Source organism: Chlorocebus sabaeus, chromosome 12 (genome assembly GCF_047675955.1).
Source record: "Chlorocebus sabaeus isolate Y175 chromosome 12, mChlSab1.0.hap1, whole genome shotgun sequence".
NCBI lineage: Eukaryota > Metazoa > Chordata > Mammalia > Primates > Cercopithecidae > Chlorocebus > Chlorocebus sabaeus.
Window position 1 is genome coordinate 4,818,205 of NC_132915.1, and position 16,521 is coordinate 4,834,725.

Genomic DNA, 16,521 nt, shown 5'->3' on the forward strand with positions numbered 1-16,521 from the left:
ACTTGGACATCTCTATTGCAAACATTTATATGACTTTACAAAGGATAAAGCTTAGAATGTTTTGATTTGCTCATACCAAAATTTCCTTACCTTGGCACTACTGATATTTTGGGCCAGATTATTCTTTGCTATGGGGGCTGTTCTGTGCACTGTAGAATGTTTGGCAGCATCCTTGGCCTCCACCCAATAGATGCCTTCAGTTAACATCCTCCCCCAGCTGTGACAACCAAAAATGCCTCCAGGCACTGCCAAATGTCCCAACTGTTAACCCTACCTGAGAGCCACGCACAGGTCTTCACTGAGTAAACAGATTGTTCTACAGTATCAAAGAAAGTTCCAAACAAGAAAACAAGGATTTAAATGAATCTCTTCAACCCAGAGGCTATAGGTTCCCTGACGGTTTCCTTCCTTTCCTATTCTGTTCACTCCTCCAGGCCTGGGCATTAACAGGCACTCAAGCGTTTGCTGAAAGGAGAATTAATCATCACTGGGAACCAGTCAGAAAAGAGTGTATGAGAAATTTAAGATTAAAATAAAAAAACAAATCTTAAGTAATGGCCATTGATCCAGATTTTGAAATAATTTGTCTGGCTATATAATGGAACGCAGCAAATATTCTGATTAGAGTTGAGTGCCTATGGTAAGCATAAGGGGGTACAAGAGGAGTAAACACACAGTCCCTGGCCTCAAGGAGACTACGGGTGGCTGGGGAAGGTAAATATGCAGCTATGCAGGTGGGTGCAATACAACAGACTACAGAATGTCCACTGCAAACACACTATGCTGTGTGTGTATTCCCGGTCCACTTTTTCAAATATCAAGAGATTCCATGAAGAAGGCTGGCATTTGACATGGGCTTTGAAGTATAAATAAAATTTTGATGAGCAAAAGTAGGACACAGTACAGTAGTTAAACAAGAGGGAATGACATACGCAGAAGCTGGATATTTCTTGGGGACATAGTGAGCAGTTGGGTTGGGAACATTTCAAAAAGTACAGTAGAGGGATTGTGAAACATGAAGTAAGGTCAAATGAGTTCAGGTCGCAGGAAGGTCTACAAGTCTGAACAAGGAATTTGGACTTAATGGTTTTGCTCAAGTCCCAACAGGAGAGTGACCTCCCTGAAGATGTGGCCGTCCACCCTGCCAAAGCTGTGCTAGATTAGTTCCACTGCAGAGCGGGGTTGGGTGCAGAGGCCATTCTGACTGCTACCTACAGTAATACAAAAGTGTAACAACAAGGAATTGACCTATAGTATATGCCTTGCATTCTATATTTCATTCTATTTTATTCTCTGTCATTTTTAGATAATGGCAAACATCCAATAATTCGGTTTCACAACCCACCAAAGGGTTTGCAAAGCATTTCTTAGAGCTTTTGGGTAAACATGGTGAATTCAAATGTCGGGGGTACCGGAAAAAAGGAAGAGTATAACAGTTAAGTAGGAGACTACTGAGCCAGAATTGGCCTAGTGTGTCATTATTCTAGGGACTGGGAGGATGGGATGCTGGAATAGCAAGCATGACTCTATGGTGGTAGAGGGTGTAACTCTGAAGTGTGTGATCATGAAGCTCAAGCCAGTTATAGCTAAAAAGGAAGCCAACAGAATGGGAAAAGAGAAATGGCAGAAGGCAAGCAGGGGACAGACGGTGGGAGTGGCAAGAGGCGACGGGGACGCAGCGTTCAGCAGTGTTAAAGATGGGGTCACTTTTCTCACTAATTATATAGTCCAAGCTCTGGAGTATCTAAAGTGCAATTAGAAATTCACTCCAGTTGCAGAATCAGGATGCCAGATTAGAGATGTGAACAGTCAGTGTCTGTGTTGATGGGACACAGTATAAACAACATATAAGTATGTAAAACCAGGTGCTGAAGTCTTTGAGGACAGCGAGGCTGTGCCTTGGAAATGGTGAGATGTTGAATAAACTTGTGGTTAGCACTCACCTCAAAAGATGTAACACTGAGAAGTACATAATAAAGAATATACCATGGAAGTGGCCAAGAGGATTGTGGCATTTAAGGAAACATCATATTGCAGTAACCCCAGGAAATGGAAGCATTTTGATCACTGAAAAAGGTTCAAGGAGGCAGACAGGAAGAGACAGAGTGGTTTTTGATAGGTTTAATTTTAAAATTAAAAAAAAAGAAGGAAGAGATCTAGATGACCATGATAATTGTTGATAAAGATCAGTGCTCAAATAAATTGTTGGCACAAGAGCTGAAGCTAACTTAGAACCAAGTTTTCCTTCACTTGGCATTTTTAAAATGGAATAATTTTAAATAAAATCTGGGTTTCTGGCTTTCTTGCAAAGTCTGAAGGTCTGGCAATGTTGACTCTACGGCCCTACGTGGCTTTTAAAATGTGCATACCTTTGGCTCTACTGTATGTATATACCATGTGTACACCATCTGTTGGGGTTGGATAAATTATGGAATACTATTTAGGGACTGAAAAGATTTAGAGCTCTAAGTATAGACATGGAAAGACTTCTTACAAATAAAAAAGCAAACTGCTGAATAACGTATAGTGTGATCACATTAATGTGAAAAAATAGAACTATATTATAATAATATGTATTATATAACTTATGACATAAAATATATGGCCTACACAGTCACTGTGGAAAACGTATGGCAATTCCTTAAAAAGAAAAACAGAGAATTACCATATGACCCAGCAATTCTACTTCTGAGTATATACCCAAAAGAACCGAAAGCAGGAACTCGAACAGCTCTCTGTATACCACGCTCATAAAAGCATTATTCAGTCTCCACAACAGTGAAAAAGTGGAAGCAACCCAAGCATCCACCAGTGGATGAATGGATAAACAAACTGTGGTACACATACACAGTGGAGTATTATTCAGCCTTAAAAGTTAAGGAAATTCTGACACAATCTACAACATGAATGAATCTTGAAGACATTATGCTATGTGAATTAAACTAGTGACAAAAGTAGTACAATAAGAGAAATATATACAATGACTAGTTTGAGGTACAATATGGTCAGTTTTGAATCTTAAAAATCTTCCAGTCAATTAAAGGTCCTTAAGAATAAGATATACTGTCAGTGTTCAGGATCTACTGATGGACATTTTTCTTCTGAATAGAAACTTTTCTTCTGAGTAGAAGCTTGGCTATTCCTATCCTAACTAGAAAACATAGTAGAAGCGGTTAGCTATCATAATTGACCTGAGGGTGAATTGTAGGTAGGCACACCCACAAAGTATTCTTACACAAAGAAGCTGAACCTTGACTTTAGCACTCCACTTCCGTCTTGAGGTTACTAATGACTTGTCCCCAGATGTCACGTAATCACTAGATCCTGTTTTTTCGCATGTAAAATGGGGTAACAAAGCACTCTGAGGATTAAATGAGATGGCATATGTGAGAAAGGACCTAGCAAGGACCTGGTCTGATACCATTCTCTCCCCCATCAAGTATACATGAAGAGAAATCATCTCTAAATACAAACATGTAATTATGCTAACCACGAAAATTCTAAACCATAGTCGAACCTCACACTCTTCCACTGACTTAAAGCATGAACGCCATTTTATGTAAGAGCATTATTTAACAAAACTCCAATGGAAGCAAATTCAGAAGATCTGAAGGACTTCATTATAAACCCTTACACTGATACCACAAGTCATATAGCAGAAACATTTATGAAAGCTCCAGTGACCAAGATTTTAAAATAAACATAAGTCATTTACTGAAGTTTCAAAGGTTATAATGACCCAAAGCACACAAGAGGAAACTGTCGAAGTAACTAGCTAAAACCAAGTTCAAATTAGGCTATTTCAGGACCTATCCAAAACTAGTCAAAACACAGGCCAACGTATTATTATTATTTTCATTGTTCTGGCTCTCCTTCCATGTAGACCAACTTCTAATGGTTAAAGAAATACAATTACTACTACTGAACAAAAAATACACTTATTACTCTGTAAAAGAAATAAACTCTAAGTCAAAAAAGATTTCTCCTGGCCAGGCGCAGTGGCTCACACCTGTAATCCCAGCACTTTGGGAGGCCGAGGCGGGTGGATCACGAGGTCAGGAGCTCAAGACCAGCCTGGCCAAGATGGTGAAACCCCGTCTCTATCAAAAACACAAAAATTAGCCGGGCATGATGGCAGGCACGCCTGTAATCCCAGTTACTAGGTAAGCTGAGTCAGGAGAATCGCTTGAACCCAGGAGGTGGAGGTTGCAGTGAGCCAAGATCACGCCACTGCACTCCAGCCTGGGCAACACAGTGAGACTCCATCTCAAAAAAAAAAAAAAAAAAAAAAAAAAAAAAAAATTTCTCCAAGCAAGGGTAACAAGAAATTATGCCCCTCCGCCAATTTACGAAACACGAGAAAGCACCAGTAAGATGCTTAAAGTTTTCATAAATATCTCATTTCCCCAACATTATATATACTGAAGTGTTCATGTCAATTCCTTTGCCAGTGGTTTTTACTTAATCTTAAAAAAATTACCATACGATAAAATTAACACGTTTACTTTGAATGAATCATTCAGATTTTAATGTATGGTAGCATCACCACCATCAGAATACAGAACAGTTCCATCACTCCACAAAGCTCTCTCCTGCTGTCCCCTTAATGTGTACATCCTTCCTCTCCTCTACTCTCAGCACCACTGAATTGGTCCCCATCACTATAGTTTTATAATCATCCCTTTTGAACCTGGCTTCTTTCACTCAGTATAAAACCTTAATTAAAGATTCATGCAAGTTGTTACCTACACCTTCCTTTCTATTGCTAAGCAGCATTCTATAGTATGGCTATACAGTAGTTTCACCATTCACTTATTAAAAGATATTTTGTTTCCACGTTTTGGCTATTATGATTTAAGCTGCTACGGACATTTGAGTACAAGTTTCTAAGCAAACAAAAGTCTTCATTAGGAAAATACCCAGGAGTGGAATTGCTGGATGGTATGATAAATGTATGCTTAACTTTATAAGAAACTGCCACTGTTTTCTGGGGTGGCGGTGCCATTCTGCATTCCCACAAGCAATGTGTAAGGATCCAGTTGCTCAGCATTCTTGCTAGCACTTGGTATTGCTCAAATTTTTTTCTCTTTTAGCCATTCTAATAGGCCTGTAGTGATACCTCATCATGGTTTTAAACCTTTTAACCATTTTATGGGTATATTTTATTAAATGGTATACGCTGTTTCGATCCCTTAAACAGAGAATGCTGAATATTAATTTTTATGACTCAAAATCATCCTTATAGAATACACATTGTACTACCCTCAGGGACTACTGAAGTACATAGGGTTGTTTTCCTTTTCTTAAAATAGCCCCAGAATTATGTTTGCTTTTTATAGCTTTTTAAATCTTCACTCTTGTTGTCACTTCTTGCTATTAATGGTGCTCCTGCCTCTGGCAGACTCTCCTCTTCACCCTCTTCTCAAGCTGAGTTTAGAAAATAGATAACCAAGCTTGTTAGAATTACATCTAAAAAGAGACCAGTCCATGAGTGAGAGAGCTTAAAAGGATTTTTCAGTGAGGAAAGTAAAGGCACCCCCCCACGCCCGCCAACCCCCACAACATTGTACCCAAACTTCCTGACATCTTGCTTGGTTGCTGAGAAATTTCTAGTAGCTAAATCTCTCAGGCACTTTTCAAAAAAGTAAGGTTGCCAGCTAAGAGACCACCAAGTAATCGAGTCATTACAATATTCATTTTGTGCAATTTACACTATAATATGATCTTAGCTCAAAAATTATCCCGTGTCCAGAAACCTAAGTGAAAAAGACGATCTTAAATGGAGCTTAAATCTAGTTTCCAAACACTTACACATTGGTCTGAATTCTGAGCACCTACTAGGTGTGCGAGGCATTCAAAGGGGTGCAAAGATAAAGAAACTGTAGAATTAAAAAGAACTCAACAGTTCTTTAAAGATACAGTGACCATATGCATACACACTGATTCTAATCTTAAGTAATATTCACAGTGTTCCCTTGAAACTCGCCTGACTAGTTAAGTAGATAGCTGTGCGGTTACCAAAGGCAAGTAAGTGCAGCTCATCCTGTCTTTTAAGTAGTCTTTTCCATCTCTGAACAAGACTAAACTATGAACACTTTTACGCTCTATCAGGGAGAGGGATCGCTTCAGACAAATGGCAGCACCTTACTTCCCTGAGCGCCCCAGGCTCCGATTCAGAAACTACTAGGCAGGCACTTCCTCTCACCCGAACTTCCCTGAGGAATGGCAGCTGTGTGTCTGCCAGGCGCAGGGGCCAATCGGGACTCTGCCGGCCGCCTCCACCCACGACTTAAACACCATCTCACCAATTGCAACCGGATCGTGGGTGGGACTTCCGCTATCATTTTAGGCTTAACTACCACCATCTCGTCGCGGGCACGGGGGGCAACCGCGAAGACAGAATTTCACAAACTTTCAGCTCCAGCAGTTTCAAGGAAATGTCAAAGAATGACAAGATGGAAGGCAGAGTGGCAAGAGCTAAGACACCAAAAAGGCCCCCAAAATTTGTTTTCCAGAAAACCAATGAAAAAAGCAAGCAATCAGAACGTGAAGTCCAGGATCATGTATGTGCTTATCTCCAGTCACTGCTGGGTCCTGAAGTTCTCCTCTGGCCCAGTGCCAGCTGCGGAACCCTCTGCCAAAGGGCCAGAGGAGGCCGGTGATGTAGAGCTCTGATTACCCACCCGTCAGGGCGCCGCTGAAGGTCACTGAATACTTACTGTGCACCCGAAAAATAAATCCTGCGAGTTCACGCCCCGCGTAGCTCGCCCCCTGACTTTGAAGGACTCCTTTCGCGTGGGATCTACAAAACCGAACTGCCTTAAAGACCTCTTTCACACCGACGTGAAGTCACAGAACTGACAAAATCCCATCCTGTCAAAGTGCACGGTTCTTTGAAATCTAACACAAAAAGTCATAGAAAGATTCTCTAAACACCCTGTACTAAGAGGAACACGGACAGGGCACTGCGTTCTGAAGTAGAGGCCAGGGCACTGGCCCTTAGACACGTCTCGCTGTCACCGGGCTAACAGCATTGGCAAGGGCGGCGGCGGCAGCAGTGATATCTGCAGCCCCCGAGGGCCCTGGCGAAACCCCCTCTATTACTCTGTATCCTGCTTGCTTCCAAGATGAACCTGTTGCTGGGAAAGAACAGGCTAAATTAGAAAAGGGAGTCATATTTTGTCAAAGTTGAAGGTGAGTGATAGCCTGCCCGCCCCCATAGGACGGGAAAAACTAAGGATATTGGGGATGATGACACTGCCGCCTCCGAATTCTGGTCCGGGGCTCTCTCCCAGCCCTCAGGTGTCCCCACGCGGCCGTGGACCCCGAACAGGGACAGCTGGAGGCGGGATGGGCAGCGCGCGGCCTGCACCCGCGGCCATCCATCTTGCGGCCCGGCCCGGCTATCCCGAGCCAGGGCTGGGGGAGCTCGCTGCCCCCAGCGCCGCCACGGCCGGGCGACATTCTGTGCCCTGGGAAGGGGGATAGGGGTGCGGCGCGGCCCCGGTCCCCGGCCCGCCCGGATCCCCGGCCTCACCTTGACGTGGAAGCGGATGAGCGCCAGGCGGATGCAGTGGGCCATGCAGACGGGCGGCAGGAACCAGACCTTGGGCGGCGGGGTGCCCTTGTTCTGGACATGGCTGACGATCTGCTGTGCCGTCTGGCGCTCGTTGCCCTGCCGCTTGACCCACTCGTGCAGCCGGGCCTTCTCGAGCGCGCCGTTGAAGAAGACGAAGAGCTCGATGTTGCCGCCGAAGCAGGCCTTGGCCAGCGCCGCCAGGTAGCCAAGCATGTGGTTCCACTGGCCGCCGCTGACCCAGTCGGTGTAGAAGCCACCGTAGAGGCGGTGCAGGCAGTTGTCGGCGTCCACCAGCAGGCGCAGCGGGGTCTGCGGGGGCCGCTGCCGCCCGCCGCCCACCAGGCTGCCCCGGGCCAGCTTCTGCAGCTCCACCGGCACCACGGCGCTCGGGCAGTGCTTCTCGATGTAGTCCTGGAAGCCCTGCACGCCCATGGCGGCGGCGGGGGCGCGGGCGCGGGTGCGGGCGGGGGGCGGCGGGGCCGGGGGCGGTGGGGCCGTGGCGCGCGGGCGGGCTGGCGGGCGGGGGCGGCGGCCTCTAGGGGGGACTGGGGCGGGTAGGGGGCGCGCTCATGGCCGCCGCGGCCGCCATGTGCTGCCGCCTCCCAGGGCCATGTCTGGGGAGGGACCTGCCGCCGCCGCCGCTGCCGCCGCTGCGAGGCCGAGGCCGAGGCCGAGGCTGAGGGCCGGGGCGGGGCGGGCGGGCGGCGCTGACGTAGCGGACCCGCCCGGCGCGGACGCCGCCCAGGCCCGCGCAGGCCCGCCGGCGAGCAGGCGGAAGAGGCGGCGCCGGCGGGACGCGGTTCGGAGCTCCCGGAGGCGGCTGCGGCGGAGGCGGAGGCCAGGAGTCGGGCCGGGGCGGGATCCAGGGGGCGCCTGAGCCGGAGCAGGCCGCGCCTGGAGGCCACAGGCCGCTCGCCCGCCTCAGGCCCGTCGGCCGCCGCTCCCCTCCCTGCGCCCTGTTCCCCGCAGGACCAGAGAGGCCGCCGCCGCCGCCGCCTCCGCCCGGCGGTACTCCGGCGAGGGGAAGCCGCGAAGCAGGTCCTGGGGAAGAGCTCGCCCGCTCCTGAGGGAAGCGGCGATAAGATGGAGCTTTGAGGGTGAGCCGGAGGCCGAATCACTCTGCTCGTCGGGACGCAGCCTTTCTAACGCCACGGTGGGCTCGCACCGCTCTGGGCCTGGTGCCCACACTGACTGCGGGGTCCGGGGGAGCGGGATGCTGGCCGGCCGCGCCTGGCTTCTTGGAAAGAGCAGGAAGGAGCGCGAGAATGCAGTTCCGCGGCAGGTGCTCATCCCAGCAGCTTCGGGCTCTCGGTTGTAGTGGTTTTTACACCTATGACAAATGACATGGCCAAACGCACCATAATGTCTGAAGGTACAGGTAGTCCTAAGCACCTGCTCGTCACGGAAGAGACTGTCTTGAGAGCACAGGTCTGTTGCAGCGTGGAAAGCCTGCGTTCCCACTGCGGAATGGCCAGACTGAAACGTGCGCCTTTGCAGTGGCTCCCCCTGCCCTTCTTAGGGAGAGGGATTTAAATCTTGTTGCTTTAGTAGCATCTTCTGGAAGGAGGTCGTTTACGTAAATTCTGTTCCTAAGCTCTGTCGTAATTGCTTCTAAAATGAGGTTGATACTGTATGTATATTAGGCTTGCATAAAACATTTTCAAAAAGAGATTAATGCCTTTCAGAATATAAATTTAGAAACCCAGCACTCAAAGTTTTAAAGTGCCGCTTTTACTTACTTTCACCTCTCCATCTGTTCTTTTTCTGGAGAAACCTCTGTAGAGGAGCAGGATGCAACCGACAGGCTGTGGCCGGACAGCCGCTACCCAGCACATGGAGCCTGCACGCGCACGATTTGGTCAAAGAAGCCCCCGTACTCCCGGTGAAAAAGGCAAGTTTGATTTTTCTGCTTTCTTTTCTGATAGCCACGTCAGATACAAGCCAGTATCATATATACATAAATTAAATGCTGCTGGTATTTTAAGAAGTTACATTTAAAAACAGACTGACAAGTTATGCCACTCACTTATGCATCAAATTAGTCACAAAGCCAGGATGACATGTTATCTAGAAATAACACAGGCCAGGTGCGGTGGCTCACGCCTGTAATCCCAGCACTTTGGGAGGCCGAGGCGGGTGGATCATTTGAGGTCAGTAGTTCGAGACCAGCCTGGTCAACATGGTGAAACCCCGTCTCTACTAAAAATGCAAAAATTAGCCGGGCCTGGTGGTGTGCGTCCGTAATCCCAGCTACTCGGGAGACTGAGGCAAGAGAATTGCTTGAACCCGAGAGGCAGAGGTTGCAGTCAGCAGAGATGGCACCACTGCACTCTCTAGCCTGGGCATCAGAGCTAGAGTCCATCTCAAAAATAAATAAATAAATAAATAAATAAAATAATACAGTTAGCCATTAAATAATAAGGCAAAATCCAGAAATATCCAAATTTCCTTCTATAACCCAAGGCAGGTTCACAAGGTGAGGAGTAGTAGTTTTTAATCACTTGTATTTTCATTCGTAGCATTGCATTCCATGTATTTACCTTTTCTTTAAATACTCTTGCTTTTAATTTTTAAAAATGCATTAGTACGGCCGGGCGTGGTAGCTCACACCTGTAATCCCAGCACATTGGGAGGCCGAGGCGGGCAGATCACAAGGTCAAGAGATCGAGACCATCCTAGCCAACATGGTGAAACCCCACCTCTACTAAAAACACAAAAATCAGCTGAGCGTGGTGGCGCACACCTGTAGTCCCAGCTACTCGGGAGGCTGAGGCAGGAGAATCGCTTGAACGCGGGAGATGGAGGTTGTAGTGATCACGCCACTGCACTCCAGCCTGGCAACAGAGCGAGAGTCCATCTCAAAAAAAAAAAAAAATCCTAGTGCCAGTATCTGAAATTCTGGAAATACATTTATTTTCACCTTATTACATTGTAGAGTTCTAAGGTTCTGGAGTCAGGCCCCCAGCATCTGTCTTATGATAAGTCTGTGCCATTGCAAAAATATTTACCCTGTTTGAACCTTGGATTTTATCATCTGTAAAATCAACATATTAATAGTACTTAACCTCCCAGGTTGTTTTAAGGATTAAATCAGATAGTCTGTGTGCCTGCCACACAACAAATGCTCAATAAATGTTGACTTTTGTAGTTATTTCCAGAAACTGTATTTGTCTAGACTTATACTCGAGAACATAGACCAGTTATTGTACTTTTGGAAAGTTTAAAATTCATTATTGTATCATAACACATAAAACTCAATTCTTAGTTGCCCTATTTAGCTGTGTTCTTTTTTTTAAAAAAAAAAACAAAAAACAAAAAAAACAAAAAAACTTTATTCATTGAGTAACTATTGATGGCAGGCAAAATATTTAGCTGACAAACGCTTATATACTCTGCATTCTCAGCTCAAATTCGGGGGTTGTTTGAAGTTAAATTGCTTAAATGTTGAGGTAAAAATAAACATCTGTATTTAAAATTTAATAAAAAGTTATGTCTTCTTGGGGGTCACAATATGACAACTAATAATTGGGGACTTTTTCTTTTTTTATTTTATGTTTATTTTATTTATGTTTTGCCCCCCAAAATGGAGTCTTGCTCTGTTGCCCAGGCTGGAGTACAGTGGGGTGATCTCAGCTCACTGCAACCTCCCTCTCCCAGGTTCAAGTGATCTCCTGCCTCAGCCTGTAGAATAGCTGGGATTACAGGCGCACACCATCACACCTGGCTAAGTTTTGTATTTTTAGTAGAGAGGGGGTTTCACTATGTGGGCCAGGCCAGTCTTGAGTTCCTGACCTCAAGTGATCCACTTGCCTCTGCCTCCCAAAGTGCTGGGATTACAAGCGTGAGCTACCGCGCCCGGCCTAATATCTTTAATTAATATTTTACTTAGGGGAGGTGTCTAACCACCAGCAATAACAGATGAGTTTCCAGTTTTTCAAACAAGGTAATAAGAGACCTTGATCCTGCCCATGTAATCGTTAGCGTATGCTGGGAGACCAGCAGGCTGGAGCTAAGCAGGGAGTCTGTGAAGAGAGCAAATTAATCCACACTTGGGATTCTAACCTATAACGTTTACCTAGCACCAGCCCTGTTAATTAATTATCAATTTTCATTACCCGAAAGAACACACACATCTGTAGGCCTGCTTCATAAATGGTAGATCAGTAACTGACCACACTGCAGCAGTGTGTCAGCAGTTGAGAAGTGTTTTGGTCTTCAGGCTCTGCTGTCTCTCCAGTAGTATGAGTTAGCAGTAGCAGAGTATAGGAGAGCTCCACGGAGATCCATATTCGGACTCTGGAAACCATGACAAAATACATTTCATATTCCAAACTAATATGTAAGCTGCCTGTTGTTTTTTTTTTCTTTTCAGATTTCCAGAAGCTGTTCTGTCAGTAACAAAGTCTCGAGGAAAACCACAAAACCACCAACACTAAGATCATTCTTGAGTCCAGTTTGAAAAACTAGGGTCAAATTCTGCAGAGGCATTCAAGGGACAGGATACCACCCTAATGCCCACTGTGTGAAGGAAAATGCTCTATTCACCATTCCTCAGCTTCTGCTTCTGGTTTCAGAGTTCTCTCTATATTGGAGGGTGTTTTAAAGCTAGAGTGGTCTTTATCCACTTCTATTAACACATCTGAATGTGAAGGTCAAGAGGAGAAAGTGACATGTCCTAAGTCAGAGTAGAGTGAACAAGAAAATAAACAGCGACTGAGTCCCTGGTGTATACTGGGCATTGGCAAGTTACTGAGGATATGGAGATGAAGAAAATGTAATCCCTTCTTCAAGGAGCCCAATCTACCAAGGTAGACAGACATATAGACAAATAGATTATATACTTGCATAGAAAATAGAAAGAGGGGAAGGGAATCAGTGTGATCTGTGTAACTAAGTACCCTGTACAACCCTCTTGGCCACAGATCATATTGCCCTTTATAGCGGGGATGGTAATCCCATCTCTGAATTCCACATGTACTTTGCAGGCAGACCACACCCATGTGTGGGTCCTGACTCTACCATTTATAAACAGCATCACTTTCAGCAATTCTCAGCCCTCCAAGCTAGGGTCATTGTCAATAGGGATACTGCCTCACAAGCATCAGAACACCAAAGGAGACCATGTGGATGAAAGCAACCAGCACTGCCCTGGCGGTTCATAGGTGCTTAGAGTTTCCAGCTTTCACTTTCAGTCTAATGCAGCACTGCCTGCTTTTTGTTTTTGTTGCTTCATTTGTTTTTTTCTTACTGTGTTCACCACACTTGTGTCCAAATAGCTTTGGGCTGATGCAAAAGTATCTATGTGGAAGAGAGAAAGAAGAGTGGTTCTCATGGAGGGCCTTCAGATGAGTGCTATAGACTCTAGGCAACTCTCAAAGAGGCTTCTCAAGCAGGGTGGGCAGTGGGAGCTGCTATGGAATCAATGGACAAACATTGACAGGGACTGCTTTGAAAGACAGTACCCAGTTGAGTATACTCTGTTAAGGGCTAAAACTTTATAGTCATCCCTTAAACACTGCCTGATGGAATCTTCAGGATCATATTTTGAAGTAAACTATATTTTACAATGTGATAAAAATCAAATGAGTTTTTGTTTTAAATTAGGAATTTCCATAAGTACAAAGCCATTTTAAGGTGTACATTTTAGAGACTAGCTATTATTAAGCAGTCTGTGCATTTGTGTAAACCATAAAGATCTTTCCAGAGAAGCAAGTCTCTCATACCAGGATATGAAAACGCCCAGCCCCAGGCTTGAGTAGCCTAGATCACATGAAGCTGACTTCCTCTGAGGAGTCTAGGACCTCAGATATAGGTGGGAGCACACAGTCCACCCTTCTGGAAACAGCTAAGACTTGCAGCTCAGGCCTGTGACCTTGCTGATGACAAAGGAAGAGGTCAGGGTTGACTAGAGCTCCAGAAAGAATGCAAGTGCGTCTGGAAGGCAGGAAGAAAGTTACTGCAATACTTTATCCTCAGGGTGGAACGAGAGTCTGGGAAAGCTGTGCCCACTTCCCCATTCCTCCCGGGTCCCAGGTGTGGTATAAGGAGAGTTGGCCCAATCTGGGAGCTAAGGGACCTGAGACATCTACTGCATCAGTGCACTCAGAAATGAGGATTTTGGCACATTCATGAGACCTCAGCCCATCATATAAAACATGCCTCCAGTTTGGTTAAACTAGGAAGCACTATATAACATTTTAAAATCAGTTACATGTCACTGATAAAAGACTTAATATTACCCTGACGTTATTTTTCTTGAGGCAACGTGAAACCCATTGTCTACAAAAAATCCAAAAATTAGCCAGATCTGGTGTGCACCTGTAGTCCCATCTGCTCAGGAGGCTGAGGTGGGAAGACTTGAGCCAAGGAGGTAGAGGTTGGAGTGAGCCCAGATCATGCCACTTGCACTCCAGCCTGGGCAACACAGTGAGGCCCTGTCTCAAAAAAAAAAAAAAAAAAAAAAAGAATTTGTGAAAGTTTGGAGAACCAGGAATAAGACTGGGTGGGAACTAAGAATGACAGGTACTTTTAACAAGACAGCTGGGCTGGTGGTGATGACATGAATGAACCTCAATCTTACTGTAGTCATTTGCTCAAGATTCAAAGTCATAAAAAAGAGTAGAATGGACCAAACTTACGTACTAAGAGTCCCCAGCCAGCAGTGAAAACAGTATATAGTTCCTTTGACTTTATTTTTTTTATTTTTCTTTTTTTGAGACGGAGTCTTGCTCTGTCGCCCAGGCTGGAGTGCAGTGGCCGGATCTCAGCTCACTGCAAACTCCGCCTCCCGGGTTTATGCCATTCTCCTGCCTCAGCCTCCCGCGTAGCTGGGACTACAGGCGCCCGCCACCACACCCAGCTAGTTTTTTTGTATTTTTTTTAGTACAGACGGGGTTTCACCATGTTAGCCAGGATGGTCTCTATCTCCTGACCTCGTGATCCACCCGTCTCGGCCTCCCAAAGTGCTGGGATTACAGGCTTGAGCCACCGTGCCCGGCCAGTTCCTTTGACTTTAATATGGGGAGACAGGTTCCTGGATTGACAATCTCATCAAAAGTAGACACAATTTTTTTTTTTTTTCTCAGACCTCTCAGGGATGAATATATACAATTTCTGAGAAAGAAACCTGAGTACCTTTAGGAAGGGAAAAGGAATGCTGAATATCCCTAAACAACATGTTTATTGCATATTTGGTAAGACTTACTGTACCCTATCCTGGAAGATAGAAGATACCCTGCCCTTAGAAGACAAAGAGACTGTAAAGCTATGCCTTCTGAATCTTAAGCCACTCTTTAGGTAATGAATCCCTTCGTAGTCCAAACATCTCAAGAACTCTCAATTTGTACCATTTGCCTTTTATTTTCCATTTATTTAATACCACAAATTCACTTTATTATTATGAAGCCAATATCTACATCTTCTCACAAAGATTCTCATGAGAAACACAGAACTCCTTACCAGCCTCAAAACGTACTGTGACATTTCCATAACCTACAGGTCTAGAAATCCTATGCCAAATATGGTTAATTTGTTTGCTGAGAAGGATGTAGAACTGGAACCCTCATACACTGATGGGAAAACAGTCTGGAACTTTCTTAAAACATTCTGGTAAATGGGGCCCCTGCAAGCTAGAAAGTGTGGCTATAATCCCTGGCTTTTTTCCTTTTTTAAACTTTTTCTCTCTCAGTCCTGACCTAAAGATGACCCTAGTCAGGCCGGGCACAGTGGCTTACGCCTGTAATCCCAACACTTTGGGAGGCCAAGGCGGGCGGATCACCTGAGGTCAGGAGTTCGAGACCAGCCTGACCAACATGGAGAAACCCTGTCTCTACTAAAAACACAAAATTAGCTGGGCGTGGTGGCGCATGCCTATAATTCCAGCTACTTGGGAGGCTGAGGCAGGAGAATCGCTTGAACGCGGAAGGTGGAGGTTGCAGTGAGCCAAGATTGCGCCATTGCACTCCAGCCTGGGCAACAACAGCGAAACTCCGTCTCAAAAAAAAAAAAAATACCCCTGAGAGAAAACCTGTCTTTCCAGCCAGAGGAAACAGGAAAAAATGACCCTATGGTCTAAAGAATGTAGAACTAATCCATCTTTTTTTTCCCCCTCTCTGCTTTCTGCCTGAGGGGCATTCCTTTTGGCAAAATGGAAAGTGGGCAGGTAATCATCAGAGAGAAAGCCCATCCTTCTAAGCCAGAGGATGAGGAAAAGGGGCCCCCTGGGTGCCAGGGAGTCTGGCGGGAAATCCTGAAGTGCAAAATCCTGAAAAGAGGATTCTCTTATTCTGTACATGAGCAGAATTCTGTGCTCAGCCCAGAGCTGCACATACCAGAGGCAGAGCCCAAGCAATACAGCCACACTCTGAACTGACGCTCAGATCACCACTACCAAACAGAGGGCAACGCAGGACCTGCGGACTCAGGCTAACGAGGCTGACTGCCCCACAAAACAGAAAGAAAAGAAACATTCTTCAGGGAATTTTAGCAGAGCACAGAGGCTCCCAACATAAAACACAGTCCTCACTTTGAACAGCAGTCAGAACTGTAAAAATGACCTTCCAACCTGAAACTGTGCCGTGTGCTGTGAATAATCATTAATGGGTAAAATTGTGATTTTTTTTCCTGTCTTTTGAAAATTGTCAAAACACTGGTAATCTTGTACTGTTAGAAATGTATAAGGAAACAATAAATATTTTTGTACACTGTAATTTAAAACATTAGCAACACTGGGAATTAAAGTGTTTGATGTCTTCCTAAAAACCATCAAGAGACATTTGAACAGTGCTTGCCTTCTTCAGAAGTCATGTACCTTATGATATGCAGCGAGCACCTTTTCTGTGTTTCAAAAACCTGTCATGCCCCTTCTCAGTTTGGATCAGCTTCTAATATTTTATCCTTTCTGCTTTCAATGTCATGAAATATCTCCAAGTCCGTTCAACATG

The 16,521-nt window shown here is 45.4% G+C and overlaps 2 protein-coding genes across 4 annotated transcripts in view; one reads left to right on the forward strand and one right to left on the reverse strand.

Annotated features, from left to right (window-relative positions):
* The window catches only part of FAM120A (family with sequence similarity 120 member A), a 115,643-nt gene extending 107,400 nt beyond the window's left edge, over positions 1-8,243 (reverse strand). For all 3 annotated transcript variants that reach the window (XM_007969793.3, XM_073021440.1, XM_007969791.3), the window contains exon 1: positions 7,538-8,243. In XM_007969793.3, the coding sequence (XP_007967984.1) occupies positions 7,538-8,011 (474 nt within the window). In that variant the 5' untranslated portion in view covers positions 8,012-8,243. The remainder of the gene's footprint in view (positions 1-7,537) is intronic.
* A 66-nt stretch (positions 8,244-8,309) lies between these two features.
* FAM120AOS (family with sequence similarity 120 member A opposite strand) lies at positions 8,310-16,299 on the forward strand. The gene is made up of 3 exons (XM_007969795.3): positions 8,310-8,861; positions 9,350-9,470; positions 11,952-16,299. The coding sequence occupies exons 1-3, from the start codon at positions 8,845-8,847 to the stop codon at positions 12,036-12,038; spliced, it is 225 nt and encodes a 74-aa protein (XP_007967986.1). The 5' UTR covers positions 8,310-8,844; the 3' UTR covers positions 12,039-16,299.
* Positions 16,300-16,521: the final 222 nt, after the last annotated feature.